We start from the raw sequence: 16,500 nt of genomic DNA on the forward strand, positions 1-16,500 counted from the left end.
TAACAGCATGTATAAAACAATACATAAGTGCTTTTTTTTTTCCCTCCTTAGGCTGATCCCTGCCCATGAGATAATACCCACTGTATCTGTGTTTTTCTAATCCAAAATCTTAGGACAAGACAAGACAGCTGCTTTCACCTGATGAGCAACTACCTCAGTCTCCAGCATAACAACAGTGGAAGCAGATTTTCTGTGCTGCTCACTAAACTACTATGCCACACAAATGGACAAGCAAAGAGACTTGTCAGAGCAAGACAGATAGTTACATTAATTCACCTCTAACAGCTAACTTTTCAACCAAGGCAAGGAATTTTTTATTCCTTGAGTTCTGGAACTCCACAGTTCCAGACCATTCACAGCCTATCCCCTCACTCCCTTTCTTAACACGGAAACACAGTACAGAGATAGCAGATTATGGTTTTACACTTGCAAAATCAGAGATGCTGATCTTTTATTTACACTTTCAAACTACATGTTACAAGGCTGATGGTAATTCATACCACATTAAACGAAAATTTAGCGTGATACACTGAACATTACAAATGCTGAGCTCTCTGCTGCTACCACTTTTTTGGTACCAATGTTACATTAGCAAGCAACACCAAGACATTCTTAGTGATTAAAATGCTGTGCTTTTCCCTCACTGGAGACACCATGCTAATGCCATTTCAACAGCTGTAGAGCACTTTCTGCTGCTTTCAGTCCCTGCCATATGACTCTCTCACTTCAGTAGTTCGTATACACTGGTGAGGGTGAGTTACTCCAGAGCCACCTTCTGATCCTAACTCTTCCAGGAATCACTAAGCCTTACCCAAGCACAGAACTTGATCTGACAGTGAAAACCCAGCATGCTATTACTTTAGGACACTCTCCTGTTGTTGCTCATATTGCTCTCATCACCTTTAACTTATATTTCACTTCTCATTACTACCTGCAAACACTAAGCATGAACCAAGCTCCAGTGTTTCTCAGTACTCCATGTTCTGATAGCAAGTGTTTAAAAGCTGCAACTAAACATCACACCCCCCCTCCACAGAGTACCACAGATGCCCCCCCACATCTCTAATAGTTCATCATGGTCTGCAGACAAACTGTTTGTTAGTCTAGCTTCTAACAAAAGCCTTTGTATCAAGCACCTCCTTGTTTCAGTTGCACAAAAACAGTTAAAAAAAGAAATGTAAATTTCCCCTCAAATTTCCTCAGTATTGCTTTTGCTAAGTTGGAGCTACAGCCAAGGCCACTATAAACAATGATTTTGGCTCTAATTACACCAAGTGATAACATACTATAGTGTGCAAATCTTACTCTTGTCTACTTTAATTCTTTTCTGAAGTCTAGAACTTTGATTTATTTATTCTCTAACCAGATTTTCTGAAAGAGATGCTAGTACATTTGAAATCACTTATTTGCTCTGCATCCCCAATTACCACATGCATGTGGGTATTTTACTGGTGAATTACATGGATGGATATATGCAATAGTATGCTTGTGTTTACAAGTCCATCTAGAGCTTTAAGAATTGGCAACTTAATCTAGCTACTGAGCAGATATAATAAATTTATTTTGTGACCCAAACCTTATATTGCATGTTTTAAATTCTTCAAGTGTTGTTATATATGTCTACCAGAGGGGGAAAAAGGGGAAAAAAACCCAGCCCAAAAAAACCCAAACAAACCACTTTGGATTAAAACTGTTCACTGAATCACTAAGGTTGGAAAAGACCTCCAAGATCATCTAGCCTAACTGCCCCCCTACCACCTATATTACTTACTAAACCATGTCCCCAAGTACCTCATCCAATCTTTGCTTGAACATCCCAAGGGATGATGACTCTACCATCTTGCTGGGCAACCTGTTCCAATGCCTAACCACACTTTCTGAGAAGAAATCTCTCCTAATCCCTAACCTGAACCTCTTCCGGTGCAACTTGCAGCCATTCCCTCTTGCCCTATTGTTATTTATCTGTGAGAAGAGGTTCCTTTCAGGAGTTGTAGAGAGCAACAAGGTCTCCCCTCAGCCTCCACATTCTCCAGGCTAGACAGTCCCAGTTCTCCCAGCTGCTCCTCATAAGACTTGTGTTCCAGCTCCTTCACCAGCTTCGTTGCCCTTCTCTGGACATGCTCCAGGGCCTTAATGTCTCTCTTGCTCTTACAGTGCTTTAACTCACATGCTCTTAAGTCTATCTAAATTTATTTTTAATGCTGCAGCCAGGATTAGAAAGAGGAGAGAAATGTTCTCAAAGAGACAGCTGAGATCTAATATCTATTGAGTTTTACTGGATACAACAACTCCCCAATGACATTAATATTGCTGGTGTTTATCCCAGCAACAAATGTGAGATATATTCCCCCTCTACTCTGCCCTGGTCAGGCCCCACCCTCCGTCAAGTTCTGGGCTCCCTGGTATAGAAAGGACAGGGATCTCCTGGAGAGAGTCAACAAAGATGATTAAGGCCCTGGAGCATCTCCCCTATGAGGAAAGGCTGAGTGAGCTGGGGCTGTTCAGCCTAGAGAAAAGAAGACTACGGGGGGACCTTATTAATGCTTATAAATATCTTAAGCATGGGATGCAGAGGGAATCGGTCAGCCCCTTTTCAGTGGTCTGTGGAGACAGGACAAGGGGCAATGGCTGCAAGTTGGAGCACAGGAAGTTCCACACCAACATGCAGAACTTTTTCACAGTGAGGGTGACAGAGCCCTGGGACAGGCTGCCCAGGGAGGTGGTGGAGTCTCCATCTCTGGAGATATTCAAGACCTATCTGGACACCTATCTGTGTGATATGAGCTGGGGAGCTGCTTTGGCAGGGAGGTTGGACCTGATGATCTCTGGAGGTCCCTTCCAACCCCTACAGTTCTGAGATTCTGTGATTCTAACTTTGTATTTACTGTTTTCTTTAAAAGTTTGAAGCAATTGAACTAACACAACCGATCTCCAATATACTCAGATTGTTCTTACACTAACAGGAATAAACATTTTTTTTACAAAAAATAAATATAATAAAACATTTACTACCTTGTCACTTTACAGCTTGAGTCCATCAGCTCATTTTCCAGCAGACTAGAAGGCAGATTGTGTTCCAACGGTGATGCCATTCTTCTTAAACGCAGTAAGCCAACACAGAACTTCGCTCCCATCTCCTCCAGTTCTCTTGTACCTATCTGCAATCCCTAATTTAAAAATAAGATTTAAAAATACAAAATAGGTACATGCGGTACCCACACACACTGCAGCGTTACTAATTAAAACAAATTTCATTATTTTAATTAAAATACTCTCTTGCTCTCAAGATAGAACACACAAGAACTGTAGAGTACGCACTTAGCAAGAGTATCAGAGAAAAATCCAATAACTACATGACTCCTCTAAGGATACAGACATTTCTGGACACACCCACATTTCTTTGGAGCACCCTGGTCTAGCACATCAGTTTTAATAGGAGTTAATGCAGTGGCACTGGAAGAGAGACACTGGTCATACCCAAGCTGATGTGTATAAATGATTTTTAAAACCTGACACAAAATTGTTGGAAAGGAATTTCAACGACTAAGACTTCAAATAGAAGATTGTTCAACAGATGATCCACTGGAATGAAAAAATGACTGCATTCATGCTGTAGCTGTGCTCAAGTTCATTACCAGTTCTGATGCATAAATAAGACTATTTAAAGCAAAAGGTTACGCCTTGACACAAACATCTCTTCCCCTCCTGTAAGTTAGAAACTACATGTGTTAATTCTGGAAGCATTTATTCACACATTTAGTAATTAAAGCCAACAAAGTATCAAAAGCCATAGTTGTTTTCTAACTAGGCATTTTCTGCTGCAAAGAGCATTTAGGAAGTAGAATTTACACAACGGTCTCTAGGATTACGTATGTGATAAAGCCTCCCACCACGTAATTCTACGTGTTTAATTTAGCCAGCAGAGCACAGAACCTCTGACCTCAATTCCTTTATGAAAAGCAAATGGTACTTCAGACTGACCTTCAACAATTATGGAACTGGCTACTAGTAACTGTATGAACACCCACAAATTCAGTGTCACAATCCAATTCAATCTCCCCCTTCACAACTTCTGTATCTCAGGAGAATTTGAAATTATTTTAATTTGGATCTTCTGAGCCTCTTAAGGTAAAGGGTAGTTAAAAAGGGGTTTTGACAAAACAAGCAGGGAAGTGGAAGAACCAGGAATGGGTGGTAAGCTAAGCCATCAAGAAGGCAAACACACGAAGCAAAAAGAACAGTGTAGGAGGGTTTTTTTTACTAAAAGCTAAAACACACACACAAGCTTTTTATATGTTGCCACACTGACGCTGTAGTTTAAAATATAGGATTTGAAAGAAAGTGTTATATTGCTCCAGAAACAGTAGGGTCCACGCATTCTTCCTGCACTTGAACATATGCACGCTTAATAAATGGAAAGTTTTGGTTTATTTTTCTTGTGAGGCTTTTTCCCCCTTGACAATTCTTCATAGACAAGGTGTTTTTAAATAACAAAAAAACAACACTGTTCTTACAAGTGCCATCCTCCAGCCAAACGGTAAAGAAACCTGTTAGCAGTGAACAAGACTTGGATATTTGAATATTATTGTTAATAGTAATACTACTTACCTCTTTCATAATGCTTTTGTGCTGTAGGTTTCAAAGCACTTATTAATAAAGGAAGAATTATCCTCACTTTACTGATGTAGAAATGGAGGCAGAGAGGGTTGAAGCGATTTGCACAGTGTCTCACAGCATGTCACTGACCCCGCTGGGAACAGAAATCAGTTCTCCTCACTCACAGTGCAGTACCTTATCCACAGAGGCCAATTTTTTGTTTTTGTTTTGTATTTGTTTGCACGTCAGTAACATTCCAAGACCCCAACCATAGCTGGGGGTCCACTACGCTAATCACAGGAAGACACAGTCCCTGCCCCAAAGAGATTAAAATCACATTAAGCACAAGAGGCAACAAGTATGCAGAAGAGGAAGGAGAAGGGTAACAGCAATCTCTGTTACACAGATTACTAATGTGCACAACTTGATGGTTCACAGAAACTATTCCAATCATTGTCTACAGCTGTTGCTGAAGAAGTTATCGTTAGTTGGCAGATTCCTTATAGACAGTAGGAGTGTCTCTAGATCAGAAGAGTACAGTACAAAGGAAGTGCACAGACAATTGTTAGAAAGATAAATAGCATGTGCGTGTTCTGTGGCTGCTAATTTCAGCACAGCAGAAAGAGGATATAACTAAAAGAGAGACCTAAATGGATCAGGCTGAAGACAGGCAACTGAAATGCCTGGAAAAAAGTTTGAACTTCCTGAAGGGCCTACAATGTGCTTGTGGTAAAAGCTCATGCTAAAGTCTAGATTTGCTTCTTTCATCATAGTGGAGAATGCTAGACCACACAGCTGCCAAATACAAAATTTCTTAACCCACTGTTACTTTTCTATCAGCCAAGGTGTCTTAATTTCCATGAAACTAGAGACCCAAAGTCCAAGGTTTCAGGAAATAAGGAACAGTTGCCCTAACTACGGGAACTGAGGTGAAGTTCATTTTCACTAAAGTCTTGATTACACTTATCTTCTTGATCTTCTAATCACCTTCAACTCCTGTTCTAGAGACTGTAACTTGAGGGCCTATTACAAGTCCCTTAAGCGCTATGAGCACTTTTAAGCAGCTCCTTCTAGGTGACATGTTTTTTTTTTAAACATGGACTGAATTGTATTCCTTTTACTTTGCATTTTATACAACTGTCTGTCTCATAGGCAGTAACATTTTAGATGGCTGGTTGAAGTCTTTATTACTAAGCAGAGCACAGAAATACCTTCATGGGAATATAGTGTCTCAGTGATGAACTTTGCCACCTGAAAGCAAAGTCGCAGAATGAAGGCACAACAGACTGCAGATTCAAGTTGAAGAGACATTTCTGTAATATGTACTTAATGAATTTAAACTAAGATTTGGAGAAATCAGTTGGCCAGTAGAACATCATCTTGTTCTTCTGTTTTCTTACACAGCAGTGCCTTTGTTTCAGTAGGGTAGAATTAATATTCCTAGTAGTGGGTACAGCTGTGGTTGTGATTTAGTACAGGAATAACTTCGTTAACTCACGTTTTGGTTGTTGCTAGGTAGTTGTAGCGTCTACATTAAGTCAAGGACTATTCAGCCTCTCATGCTTCCACAGCAAGAAGGTGCAGAAGAAACCGCGAGGACACAGCTGGACCTCACCCAAATTAGCCAAAGATATATCCCATACTATATGATGTCATGCTCAGCATACAAACAGGGGGAGTTGGGTGGGGGGCAGTGATTGCTGCTCAGGGTCTTGTCTGGACATTAAGTTAGTGGTGGTAAGCAACTGCTTTTATTTGCATCGTTTTTCTTGTGTATTGTTTTCTTTGTTATCTTCCTTTTCATGACAACTTATTATTATTTTACTTCAACTAGTAAACTGTTTCTATCTCAACCTATGAGTTCTGACTTTCACTCTTCCAATTCTCTCCTCCCTCCTGGGGTGGGGTACAGGAATAGGGACACGCAGGTGGTGGCAGCTGAGAAGCCATGTGGTGCTGAGTTACCAGCTGAGGTTAAACCACAAAACAGAGGCTACAAAGACGTGATTGGTTTTGATAACTCGAAGCGTAGAAACTGAAGGATCATGGTAACTGACTAAGTTTGTTGACTGAATCCTTATCTCCTTATGGGCATCACAAAATTTCCAGATAAAATCTTTTTTATTAACTTAAGCAATACTCCCAAATTTACTAATCTCCAATCAGGAAAGGGACTGGTTTCAGTTTTCAGATGTTTTGAATTATTGAAGAAATTCTTTTTTGTCTGGCATCTTAATTATCCTCCACAGTAATCTTAGAGCATCTTTTCAGTACCGTGAATCGCAGATGACTGAGCAGTATTTGCAGCACTAATTCTCAGTGCACTACAAAGACCTCACGCAAGCACTTAAACCAAGATTGCTTTGAGAGATAACTGTCACCAGGGATCCAAAATCAGGTAAGAATTGCTAACTTCAGTTCAAGAGCTTCCTGGCTGCAAGCAGCTTAGCACCACCATTGTCAGAGTAAAATAAAAAATAATGATAACTGATGTTTTGATGTTATCCAGCTTTGGCAAAGACTCAGCATTTCTTCCATGAAGAACAGAGTTCTTGAATAATCCCCTTTGTGCTTTGAACAAAGTTCAGTGATGATGCCAAACCAGAAGACAACTGGAAAAGGCTTCAGGCCTTTGCACGATATGCAGTCCCTCAGATCTGAACTCTCATGTCCAGACAAGTGGACATGTAGGGTGGAAAGTAGGAGGGGAAAGAATTTCTGCATTTTAACCCCCCTCTGCGTTTTGAAATAAAATACTATGAAGTATGTCATCTAAATTATACCATAAATTTATTCAGTGTTGCCGGCCCCACTCCTTACCCACACTCACACAGCAAAAAACCAAGACTGAGCCATTTCATTTCTCTGACCTTCTCACTGGAGAAGTATTGCTCTTTTCTTGTTCTGTCTAGTCACCGTGGCCTTTTAGATACATTTTCTTCGTAAGTCTGTGTATCACCATAGTGAAGAAAAAAAAGAATATTCCTGCATGTTCAGAGGATGACTAAGACCTCACAAACTGTTTTACTCCAAATAAAAAGAATACCAGAAGAGCAATTTGATCTTATCAGCTAGTTTATATTACATAGAAGAATGCTCTTGCCTTTCGAGTAAAGGATTTTTCCACAGAGTTCTGACACTTGGAAGTGTATCCATAAAGCATCTTCAGTTCACCTTTAAAAGCTGTCTGTAGCAACATAGCTAAAACCAGGAAGGCTCATGTTTGTAAGAATATTCTGGAAGCTTCACAATAAGCAATCTGAATGAGTTATTTTTTAAAGTCCCATGATGATATATCTGAAGAGTAACAATATTCTGACAGCAGCGGGAACGTTTCTGTTGTTAACTGACAAAAATAACTCGTTCATTTAGTAGTTACAACCCTACTGAAATTCCTGTTACAATATTGCTCTCTTCTGCCTAGGGAGATAAGCGTGGGTGTTGGTGCATACATTAAGCAAATTTTGTTGCAACTTTTTTATTGTTCCTGCTCCCAACCCCTTGATACCAGTCTTCTGATCCTTTTTTGTCAAGTACCTTATTTCATGCCTGTGGCCATTTTCTTGATCAGCATTCCTAAGCTCTATTTTCAAGCAGAGGAAACTGTGGCTTCTTCCATGAATGTTCATTTCAAGAATTTCCTTCAATTTGTAGCTAAATTTAACCTAGTCATGTAAGCTGAAGATGAGGTGTTACGGTGGTAGTTCTCCCTTTTTTTCCTTACAAATACATTCTTTGAAGGAAGTTTTCTACCAGTGAGACACTAAAAACAGCATCATCTTTTGTTTTCAAATATCCAGCCCTATTAACACTTTTGAAAAAGATAAACTGAAAACAGGTTTTAAGTCAAAAAGCGGAACAACCATGATGAATAAGTAACAGTGAGATGTGTGATTTGTCATTCAGGTAACCTAATATCAAAGTGCTTTGATTTGTAAGCCTGCGTCTGCAGTTACACAGGAAAATTCTGTAAGGGGCACTACTAAGTATCTGCTGAAGAACTATGAACAGCCATGGTGAAGTCAAAAACTGTCATGTGTAAAGGAAATCTTTATCCTAGTATTGGCATAATCTACTAGAAAGAACAGCTCTGATCATATAATTACATGTTTATGTGTGTTACAAGCAATAATTAAAATTAATCAAACAGCCAATAAGCATAATGTACTCTGTGTGTGGGTTAAGTGACAGATGAAGTTTGTTATGCAGCCTGTAATACCGTAAATTACGCAGTTTAACATTAGTGTAAACAGGTATCTTAAGAGTTTTAGAAGTTTAAAGCAAGAGGGGTTAAGGAAGAAGATACCCATGCAAATGGCAGAAGTTAAAGCAAGAACAGTTTAACTGAGGTATTTTCTTACCTTATATTTCCCCTGGTCACATCCACATAAAGTGCTTTCCATTGTGTAGCTCCTTTGTACTCCTATCTCTCTCCACACAACAACTCGTGCTGTTGATTCCTTGGACTTTTCCACTACAAAGCTGCAGCTGCCCATGCAGAATGCTGGGGCAGTTTGACTCAGGATCTTGGGGAGTGCCTGCAGGACAGCAATTTGAAAAATAAAAGAATCACTGTATTTCAATAATGGGAGCGGGCCAAGGTGGGGGGAATATTAAATCACAAGCTGTTCTCAGAAAGTTTTGTTGCAATTTGAATTAAAATAACAAATATGAAAACATTTCTCCATCTTGAGTTTCCAAAAGTTAGTCTATTCAAGTGACAAGTTTGTAATTTTCTACTTATTAGAAATCCTCTTTTTCATATTCAATCACTAAAACTGTTAGCTGTGTCAGTAAGAAACAGGATAAACCAGAATGCTTCAGGTGATCACCATCTCCTAATTCACCAAGCTAACTTTACTCACATTACTGTCCTACCTACCTGTACAATTAATTAATTAATTAATTTCAGCTTCAGACTGCTTCAACAATCTAATTTGCAGACTCAACCCGGGGATATTTTATCAATCTGTGAAATTTGTTCACATTTAGCAAAGGTCTTCAAACTTCAAGAACTTAAAAGCTCAATGCAACTGTTCAGATGCCAGCTTTGGAAAGAGGCAAGAAGCAGCTATGCAAATGCAGGCATTTGACTAATGATAAATGACTACATTCTTTCCAGTTCTTATATGTATCAGTTAACCCAAAAACCACATGACAGTAGTACATTTACTATTATTAGTTTAAGCTTGCCCAAACATTTCAGTCCAAGGCTTTTTCCCGTAACTCTGACTGTTGCCTTTTGTGTGCTAGAGCAACACAGGCTGAAGACACAAGCCTACAGATACACATGCTGGGCAGCAGACATTAGTAGCCCTGGACTCAGCACCCAGGAAATCACATCAGAAAAATCAAAAAGCAGTAGATACTCTTTTTCTTTTTTTTTAAATTTAAAGATTTGAAAGCGCTTGTACTCATTTATACACAAGGATTCCTAACAAGAGCTTTAATGTGCATTCACATGCTGTTTAGGCTTAACTGCATCTCCTCAGAAACCCCGCGGGGCTTGGATGCGTTAGATCGCACAGATTCACAGCTGCCACGGGGCGGCAGCAGAGTTACACAGGAAAAACGGGCACCACCAAAATCTTTAAAATCCTTTGGAATTTCTGAATGCTTGTACAATGGGGTGGTCGATTGTGCAAGCTCATTGTGCATATGTATTCGGGGTACATGCCTTAAGGATACGTCTTTATAAAAGGAACCTCGGCCTGTTTCCATAAACAAAAGTTAGTATTTCTCAGAGCAATTCAGTTTGTTTTGTTGTTGCTACAAGATTTGCTGTGCCTAAGTGACACCCGTATTATCCAGTAATTACAAATGCACAGCAGCATGTTTTCCATGTATTTACTATAATGGTAACGTTGAACACAAAAAAGAGCAAGCATTGGTACCAAGGCACAAAAGAAAATAAAGCACTCTCCCAACATTAAATCTCTTGCTGTACTAGAGCACAACATTCAAAGCTCTCAAAATAGTTTGAAGCACACTCATGAAGAAAGAAGAACTCATTCAAAATAAGTTTGCTTATTCTATAAGGTCATTATGTGCACGAAATAACATTGGGAAGTTATTTGAAAAGTATATTCCAAATTTATGCCAAGTTAAAAAGGTACAGATGTGAAACTTACCCTGTAGCCAGGGTCTTCCATCAGGTCACAGGAGGCAGCATTAACATTTGTGTGCCACATCGTCTCTTTGATGCTGCAGCCATACATAAACACATTCTTTTTACGAGAGTGACCATGATAGTCGCAGTACACCTACAACAGACCATGTGACAAAATAAAGCCAAGGTGTATGGAATTAACATTTTATAAAAGTAGCAGAAAGACAAATACTATTTTTTGTTTATACTACTGAAAGTTCCAAAGAGTTAGGAAACACAACTCCTTGTATATTTAACTTGTACATTAAGACAAAAACCATAGGATTCATCTAAGGAAGATTTATCCTTTTACCATAGCAAAGGAAATAGGTTTAGATATAAAGCTTTGCAGAAGACCAGTTCTCCAAGTCAAATTTAAGTGTGACACAGTTTATATGGCCGTATTAAAATGTTTACTTTACAGACTAGCTACATAGACAAGGTTAAGAAGATTCAGAATTGCTTACACACGCATACTCACCAAAGGTAAACGTTTTATAGCAGCCAGATATTGCAGTAACCCTTTAGCATGGTAAATAGTGGGATGCAGATCTGGATTTGGATTTTGCCACTGTCTGTTTAAATCTTCTCCACTTAAAGAGCAACGGTGGCTATTGTGGGGGGGTGGAAAAACGCATGATGTAGTCTGTATTATCATACTTTTAAATAAGCCTCCCCCCCACCTCAAGTTTTCCTCGTCACCACTGCTTCTTTGGAAGGAGTCTGGTAAGAAACAAACTTCAGTTTTCTAACATGCCAAATAATAGAAGTGTTAGGGGCTTTCTAAGGTACGTTATAGAAAACTTAAGAAAAATTATAAGTAGCTTCTTACATGAAGCCAGCAATAACCTTCCTTATTTTCTGTTGAAAGTGAAGGCTTGTGTTTCTATTCAAATGCTAGTTCAAAATTAGTAATTTTGAATATATGGTATCTCTACAGTTTCGGTGTCTGTAATATAAAGACTAACATCAACCTGAAAACTAAGCCTTGAAACATGAAGTTGTTAGGAGACAAGCGTAGCTGTGAGAAAACAAGAAAGAACAAAAAAACCACAATCAAAACTAACCCCCCCAAAACCCCAGTGAACAAATAACGAAAATTTCTCTATTCAGTCAATTATCAGCAAGAACTTTTAAACTTGCAGAAGTTCATGTTCATACAGTTATCTTCAGTGTATCTGTCCTTAGATTGTGTCTGCCCGGACAGGCTCCTTAATTGTCACTTAATATAACTTCCACTTGTATTCTGAGTGAATACAGATGTTCTATTAGATGTATATATATAATGACAGGGTTCTACTCAAACCCATAACCAATTTGATTTTAATTTTGTTCACAAACCCTTTTAAAATACTACCCATAACTAAGTAAGAAGGAACTGTAGATTCACCATACCAGAATCTCCATTTCATACAAAATATCTGTAACCAAGTAAATATAGCATGTTGAATGCTTACTTATAGCAGGATCAAAAGATTCTGAAATATCCTTTGAATTTATTAAGTGGTAGTAAGTGAAAGAATTATCATTAATAACTTCAGCTAAACCAGAATACTCTTATACTTCTTGTACACCTATTAACTTCCCCCTTTTAATAGCATTTGCCAACAGCCATTCCCTTCTAAAAACTATTAACTTTAAAAAAAAAAGCTTTTTAAGTTTTTTTTCCTTTCTTATATACAGGGAATGTTTTTTTTCATGAGAACCATGAACCTGCTTAGCTTTTCATAAAAACAGCTGTGCTCTCATGAAAAATCTGTATACCTGTCCAAGACTGCAATTCAGAGAGACAGAATGCCATGTCACACCACATAGCAATGAGTATCATCCACAAGAAACTGAAAATACTTTTTATAAAACTGAAATTCATGGAATGATGCAACTGTCTTTAAAAAGTAAAAAAAAAAAAATGAAGTCCCAGCAAATTTGGTAAATAGTTTTGTGTTTGGGGGGGGTGGGGGGGGGTGTAGGTCCTTCCCATACTGAATTTTTATGTTCCTCAGATTAGTTTACTTTTGTTTGTCTAAATAACAAATGAAAAAAGACTTAACAGTACAGGTTACGTATTTGTGAGTAACGTTATGCTTACTTTCCATTGATGACACCATCTGGATTGAGCATGGGAATAATTTTGAAGATGTAGGATTCTCGTAAACATTGGGCACTTGGGTTATTGCTCATAAGGTATTCCAGTGTTCCCTTCATGACCCAGCTCGCGTTGGTCTCTCCGGGATGCACACGAGCAGATAAGAAAACATAAGGACGATTCCCTAAAAGAAGTGTGCACAGAGGTTACAAAACAGCACTCGAGCTCAACAGTTTGCTAATCCCCCCAAAAAGAGGGGAAAACAATGAAACACATGAGGGAACTTTATTTATTACAATGCAAAATACAGTATTTGGCAGTACTCAGCGTCAGTATTATTGATGGAGCTTGCCAGAATATTGCTATAAAGACTGCTTATTACAGAACTCTCAAAATGGAGCTTTAAATCCATTCATTATTGAGTCACAACTAGGTTGAGCTGGCAATTACAATATTATAATTTGATGGCTTTTTTCCTCTCAATAGCCAAGAAAAATATGAGTGGAGGAACAAACCAGGAATGCTGTCATAACTCAAGCTTATTTAAAATCACAGCAGCCTGGATACTGGCTTTATGAAAGATTTTTTTGACAAGCAAATAACCTGAGAATTTGGACAAAGAATTTACTGAGAAGGTGCTCTTTTCCAAAAGGTATTGTGCATACACTCATATGTATTTAAATACAAGTATCCTTATTTGACCACCACAAATAAATATAACTAAACACAAAGTAACTCCTGAATTTTGATACCTACTAATTTTGTTAAATTCATTAACCTTATTCTACATTGTGATTTTTACAATGCACAACAATTAATACTATTTTTTTCATTAAAACTAGTTTTATATTACTTTCCATTTATGATAAAGAAAAGTCATACTTACTGAACTGACAGATATGTTCATAGTAATTGGATTCTGGCATGGCTGTAATGGTGACTAAGGGACAACTGTTGCCAGCCAGGGTCTCACAGAGAACATCTTGTCGAAAATAGATCTGTTGAGGGTTGTGCATAGATTCCAGCTTCTGAAGATGCATCTTCATCCCAAGAATAATGAAAAAAAATACTTCGAATCTTTTGCAGTCACACCACAGCATATTCCATAGGTACTATTTAAATAATCTTTCTTTTTGTTGGACTAAATGTTACAGTTTCAATCATAATTTTGACCGTGAAATACCATTCTCTGTATCTCTGACTGGATGCTTCTCTTTATAGAGTTTATCTTTTCAAATGCTTTGTGGAAGATGAAGGCACAGAATGTGCATTGTTTTCTACCAGATGATATCATAGTGGTACGTGGAAGGTAAGAAACTCTGCTTCATTAAGGTTATCTGATCAGGGACCTTTCCAGTACAGAAGGGGATATAAACAATGAACACTAACAGAGAAAAACAATCCAGGTACAGAAGACAACACAATAGCAGTGACAGGCCATTAAGAATCTACCAGCACAGCTTTGAAGACCACCATCTGAGGGATGAGGGAGAAACAAGAGGAACATCAGGATTTGGGACATTTAAGGGGGGGGCAGGGCGACTCTATAAAAAACTTACGTGCTTGATCCCTACTCCTGCCTGCCCTTAGCTATCTCCCTGTGCAGCCACACTTTCCATCTCATGCATGCAAGTGCTATGTGGACTAGGTGCAACTAGAAAATCAGGCATGAGTGGAGCTGGGGTCAGAAACTGAAGCGAGCGAGGGTCTCAGCATCAGCAATTGAAAGGCCACATCTCTTGAGAGCATCTCTGCGGGCACCACAGACTGTGTCCAAAGTGCCAGCTTTGATCAAAGCAAGCAGGCTAGGTGTCAGCAGCTGCAGCTGCAGGCACTGTAGGCATGCTTCAGTTTGGCATGTCATCAGTGGAAGCCAAGTGGTGGTCTCGGTGCCAGGTACTGGAAGGGTAAGTGTCCAGCCACTAGGGCAAAAATCACGTGTGAACTATCTGGACCCAATGCTGTTAGAGGCAGCAGTTGGTTATAGCATCCCTTCACAGATACTTCTTCCAGAAGCAAGTATAGCTTAGCAATAAGCTTCATTCAATGCTCTTATGCACTGGTCACTGAGTCCCCAAGCTTGCTTTTACTGCTATGACAGAAACAACCACCAGACATGCTCGCCAAGAGCTTTGCTTAGTACTAAAAGCTTCACAACATTTTGTTAGCCAATTCGTTGTACTAAAACAGTCTCTAATTATCTTAAATATAGTAACTTGAATAGGTCAGTTATGAAGAGGTACATGTCAGAGCAGGATGTGAGTCATTTGACTCAAACACAAATACTTAATTGAATTAGCACCATTTCCAGTCAATTATGAATTACGATTCACAGAAAAATACATTTAGCCTGGAAGTAAGTATCAATTTTATTTTTCCAGGGACTGTTCTTTAGAAGAGCCTACACTCTTCACCAGTCTAAACATCAATATTCTATAAAAATTGTTCATTTCAAATTCTATAAAAATTCACTCCAATTTTCACGTCTTATTGTCCAAAAGTGTATGTATTTTGCATGTAACAAATCACCATCTCCTCACCTTTAAAGTCGAGTATGTGTATGGATAATGGTAAGCAAAGTAGCAGACATCATCTTTATGTTGGAAAGTCACTGTGAAAGTAATTGTGTAGTAAGATTTCCCTTTCTGACCTCCAGCAGCAATTGAACTTCTTGAAAAGTGATTCCTAAGAGCAAAACGAAGGTAATAAACACAAAGTATTTTTTTTTCATACCCTTGGTTATTACTGAGCAAATATTCTAAGAGCCAGGATGATTTCTATTCTTTGTACGTCCAGGTTAAATACACTGTGGTTCTCACCATCTAAAAAGACAGTTTATTGTAGCAGTGATACACATTCATTCACATTGGGAAAAGGTGAGCTAACAAACAAAAAAGCAACCAAAACCAAACCAACCAAACAAAAAAGAAGCAAACAACTGCCTACCAAGAAGGGCAGTGCATGGATATGCTGTACAATCTCATGCCATGTTCCAGGGTTGCTCTACAATGATTGCACTATAGAATACAGGAAACCATTCACAAGCACCACGTGATCAGTATTACTGGAAGTCAGTATTAAGATTTCGAGTACGCATGCATATATACACATTCCCTCACAGGCTTCTCTGGAACCATATGCAATTTCTGATAAAAGTATAGATAAGCAGCTTAAATATTAGCAGTGTGCCAATAAAATGAGATCCTATGTACTTTGATCACTTCTGTTACTCTGCATAGTAACTCAGGAAGAAAATTCTCAATCACAGCAAAACTACTGAAATGTAGCATTATTAATTATCAAACCCAAAAACAAACAGTTCTCAAAAATTGTACCTTATAGAAACCTTGTGTAAGACTTGATGTACATTCAGTTGGTGTACTTACTTATAGTAACAAATGTCTGTCCCAACACGAGTCCAACACGGTCGAGAATTTAATGCTTCTTGAACAGAATACATGAGTGGCTGCATACCTTTAAGAAATAATGCATGTCACTTTAATGCTTAACATTAAGTATCAATATCTTAACAGTAATGGACAACACTGCTTATATGCCAGTCTCCAAACTGCCTGCAAACATTTACTATCACGGAGTGTATTTTTATACATGCTTGGGTACTGTAAACTCATTCAGCCAGGTGACAAAAGATGCTTTCCCATCACCCTCC

The 16,500-nt window shown here is 38.6% G+C and overlaps 1 protein-coding gene across 1 annotated transcript in view; it reads right to left on the bottom strand.

The window, feature by feature from the left end:
* AGTPBP1 (ATP/GTP binding carboxypeptidase 1) overlaps positions 1 to 16,500 on the bottom strand; it is a 54,439-nt gene that overhangs the window by 10,580 nt on the left and 27,359 nt on the right. Inside the window, exons 18-25 of the mRNA XM_084278580.1 lie at positions 16,217 to 16,304; positions 15,371 to 15,515; positions 13,717 to 13,870; positions 12,834 to 13,014; positions 11,226 to 11,355; positions 10,728 to 10,859; positions 8,958 to 9,134; positions 3,013 to 3,167 (exon numbers count right to left, since the gene is read on the bottom strand). Coding sequence (XP_084134706.1) covers positions 3,013 to 3,167; positions 8,958 to 9,134; positions 10,728 to 10,859; positions 11,226 to 11,355; positions 12,834 to 13,014; positions 13,717 to 13,870; positions 15,371 to 15,515; positions 16,217 to 16,304 — 1,162 coding nt within the window. The remainder of the gene's footprint in view (positions 1 to 3,012; positions 3,168 to 8,957; positions 9,135 to 10,727; positions 10,860 to 11,225; positions 11,356 to 12,833; positions 13,015 to 13,716; positions 13,871 to 15,370; positions 15,516 to 16,216; positions 16,305 to 16,500) is intronic.

This window comes from Gallinula chloropus (genome assembly GCF_964237585.1).
Source record: "Gallinula chloropus genome assembly, chromosome: Z".
NCBI classification, from domain to species: Eukaryota; Metazoa; Chordata; class Aves; order Gruiformes; family Rallidae; genus Gallinula; species Gallinula chloropus.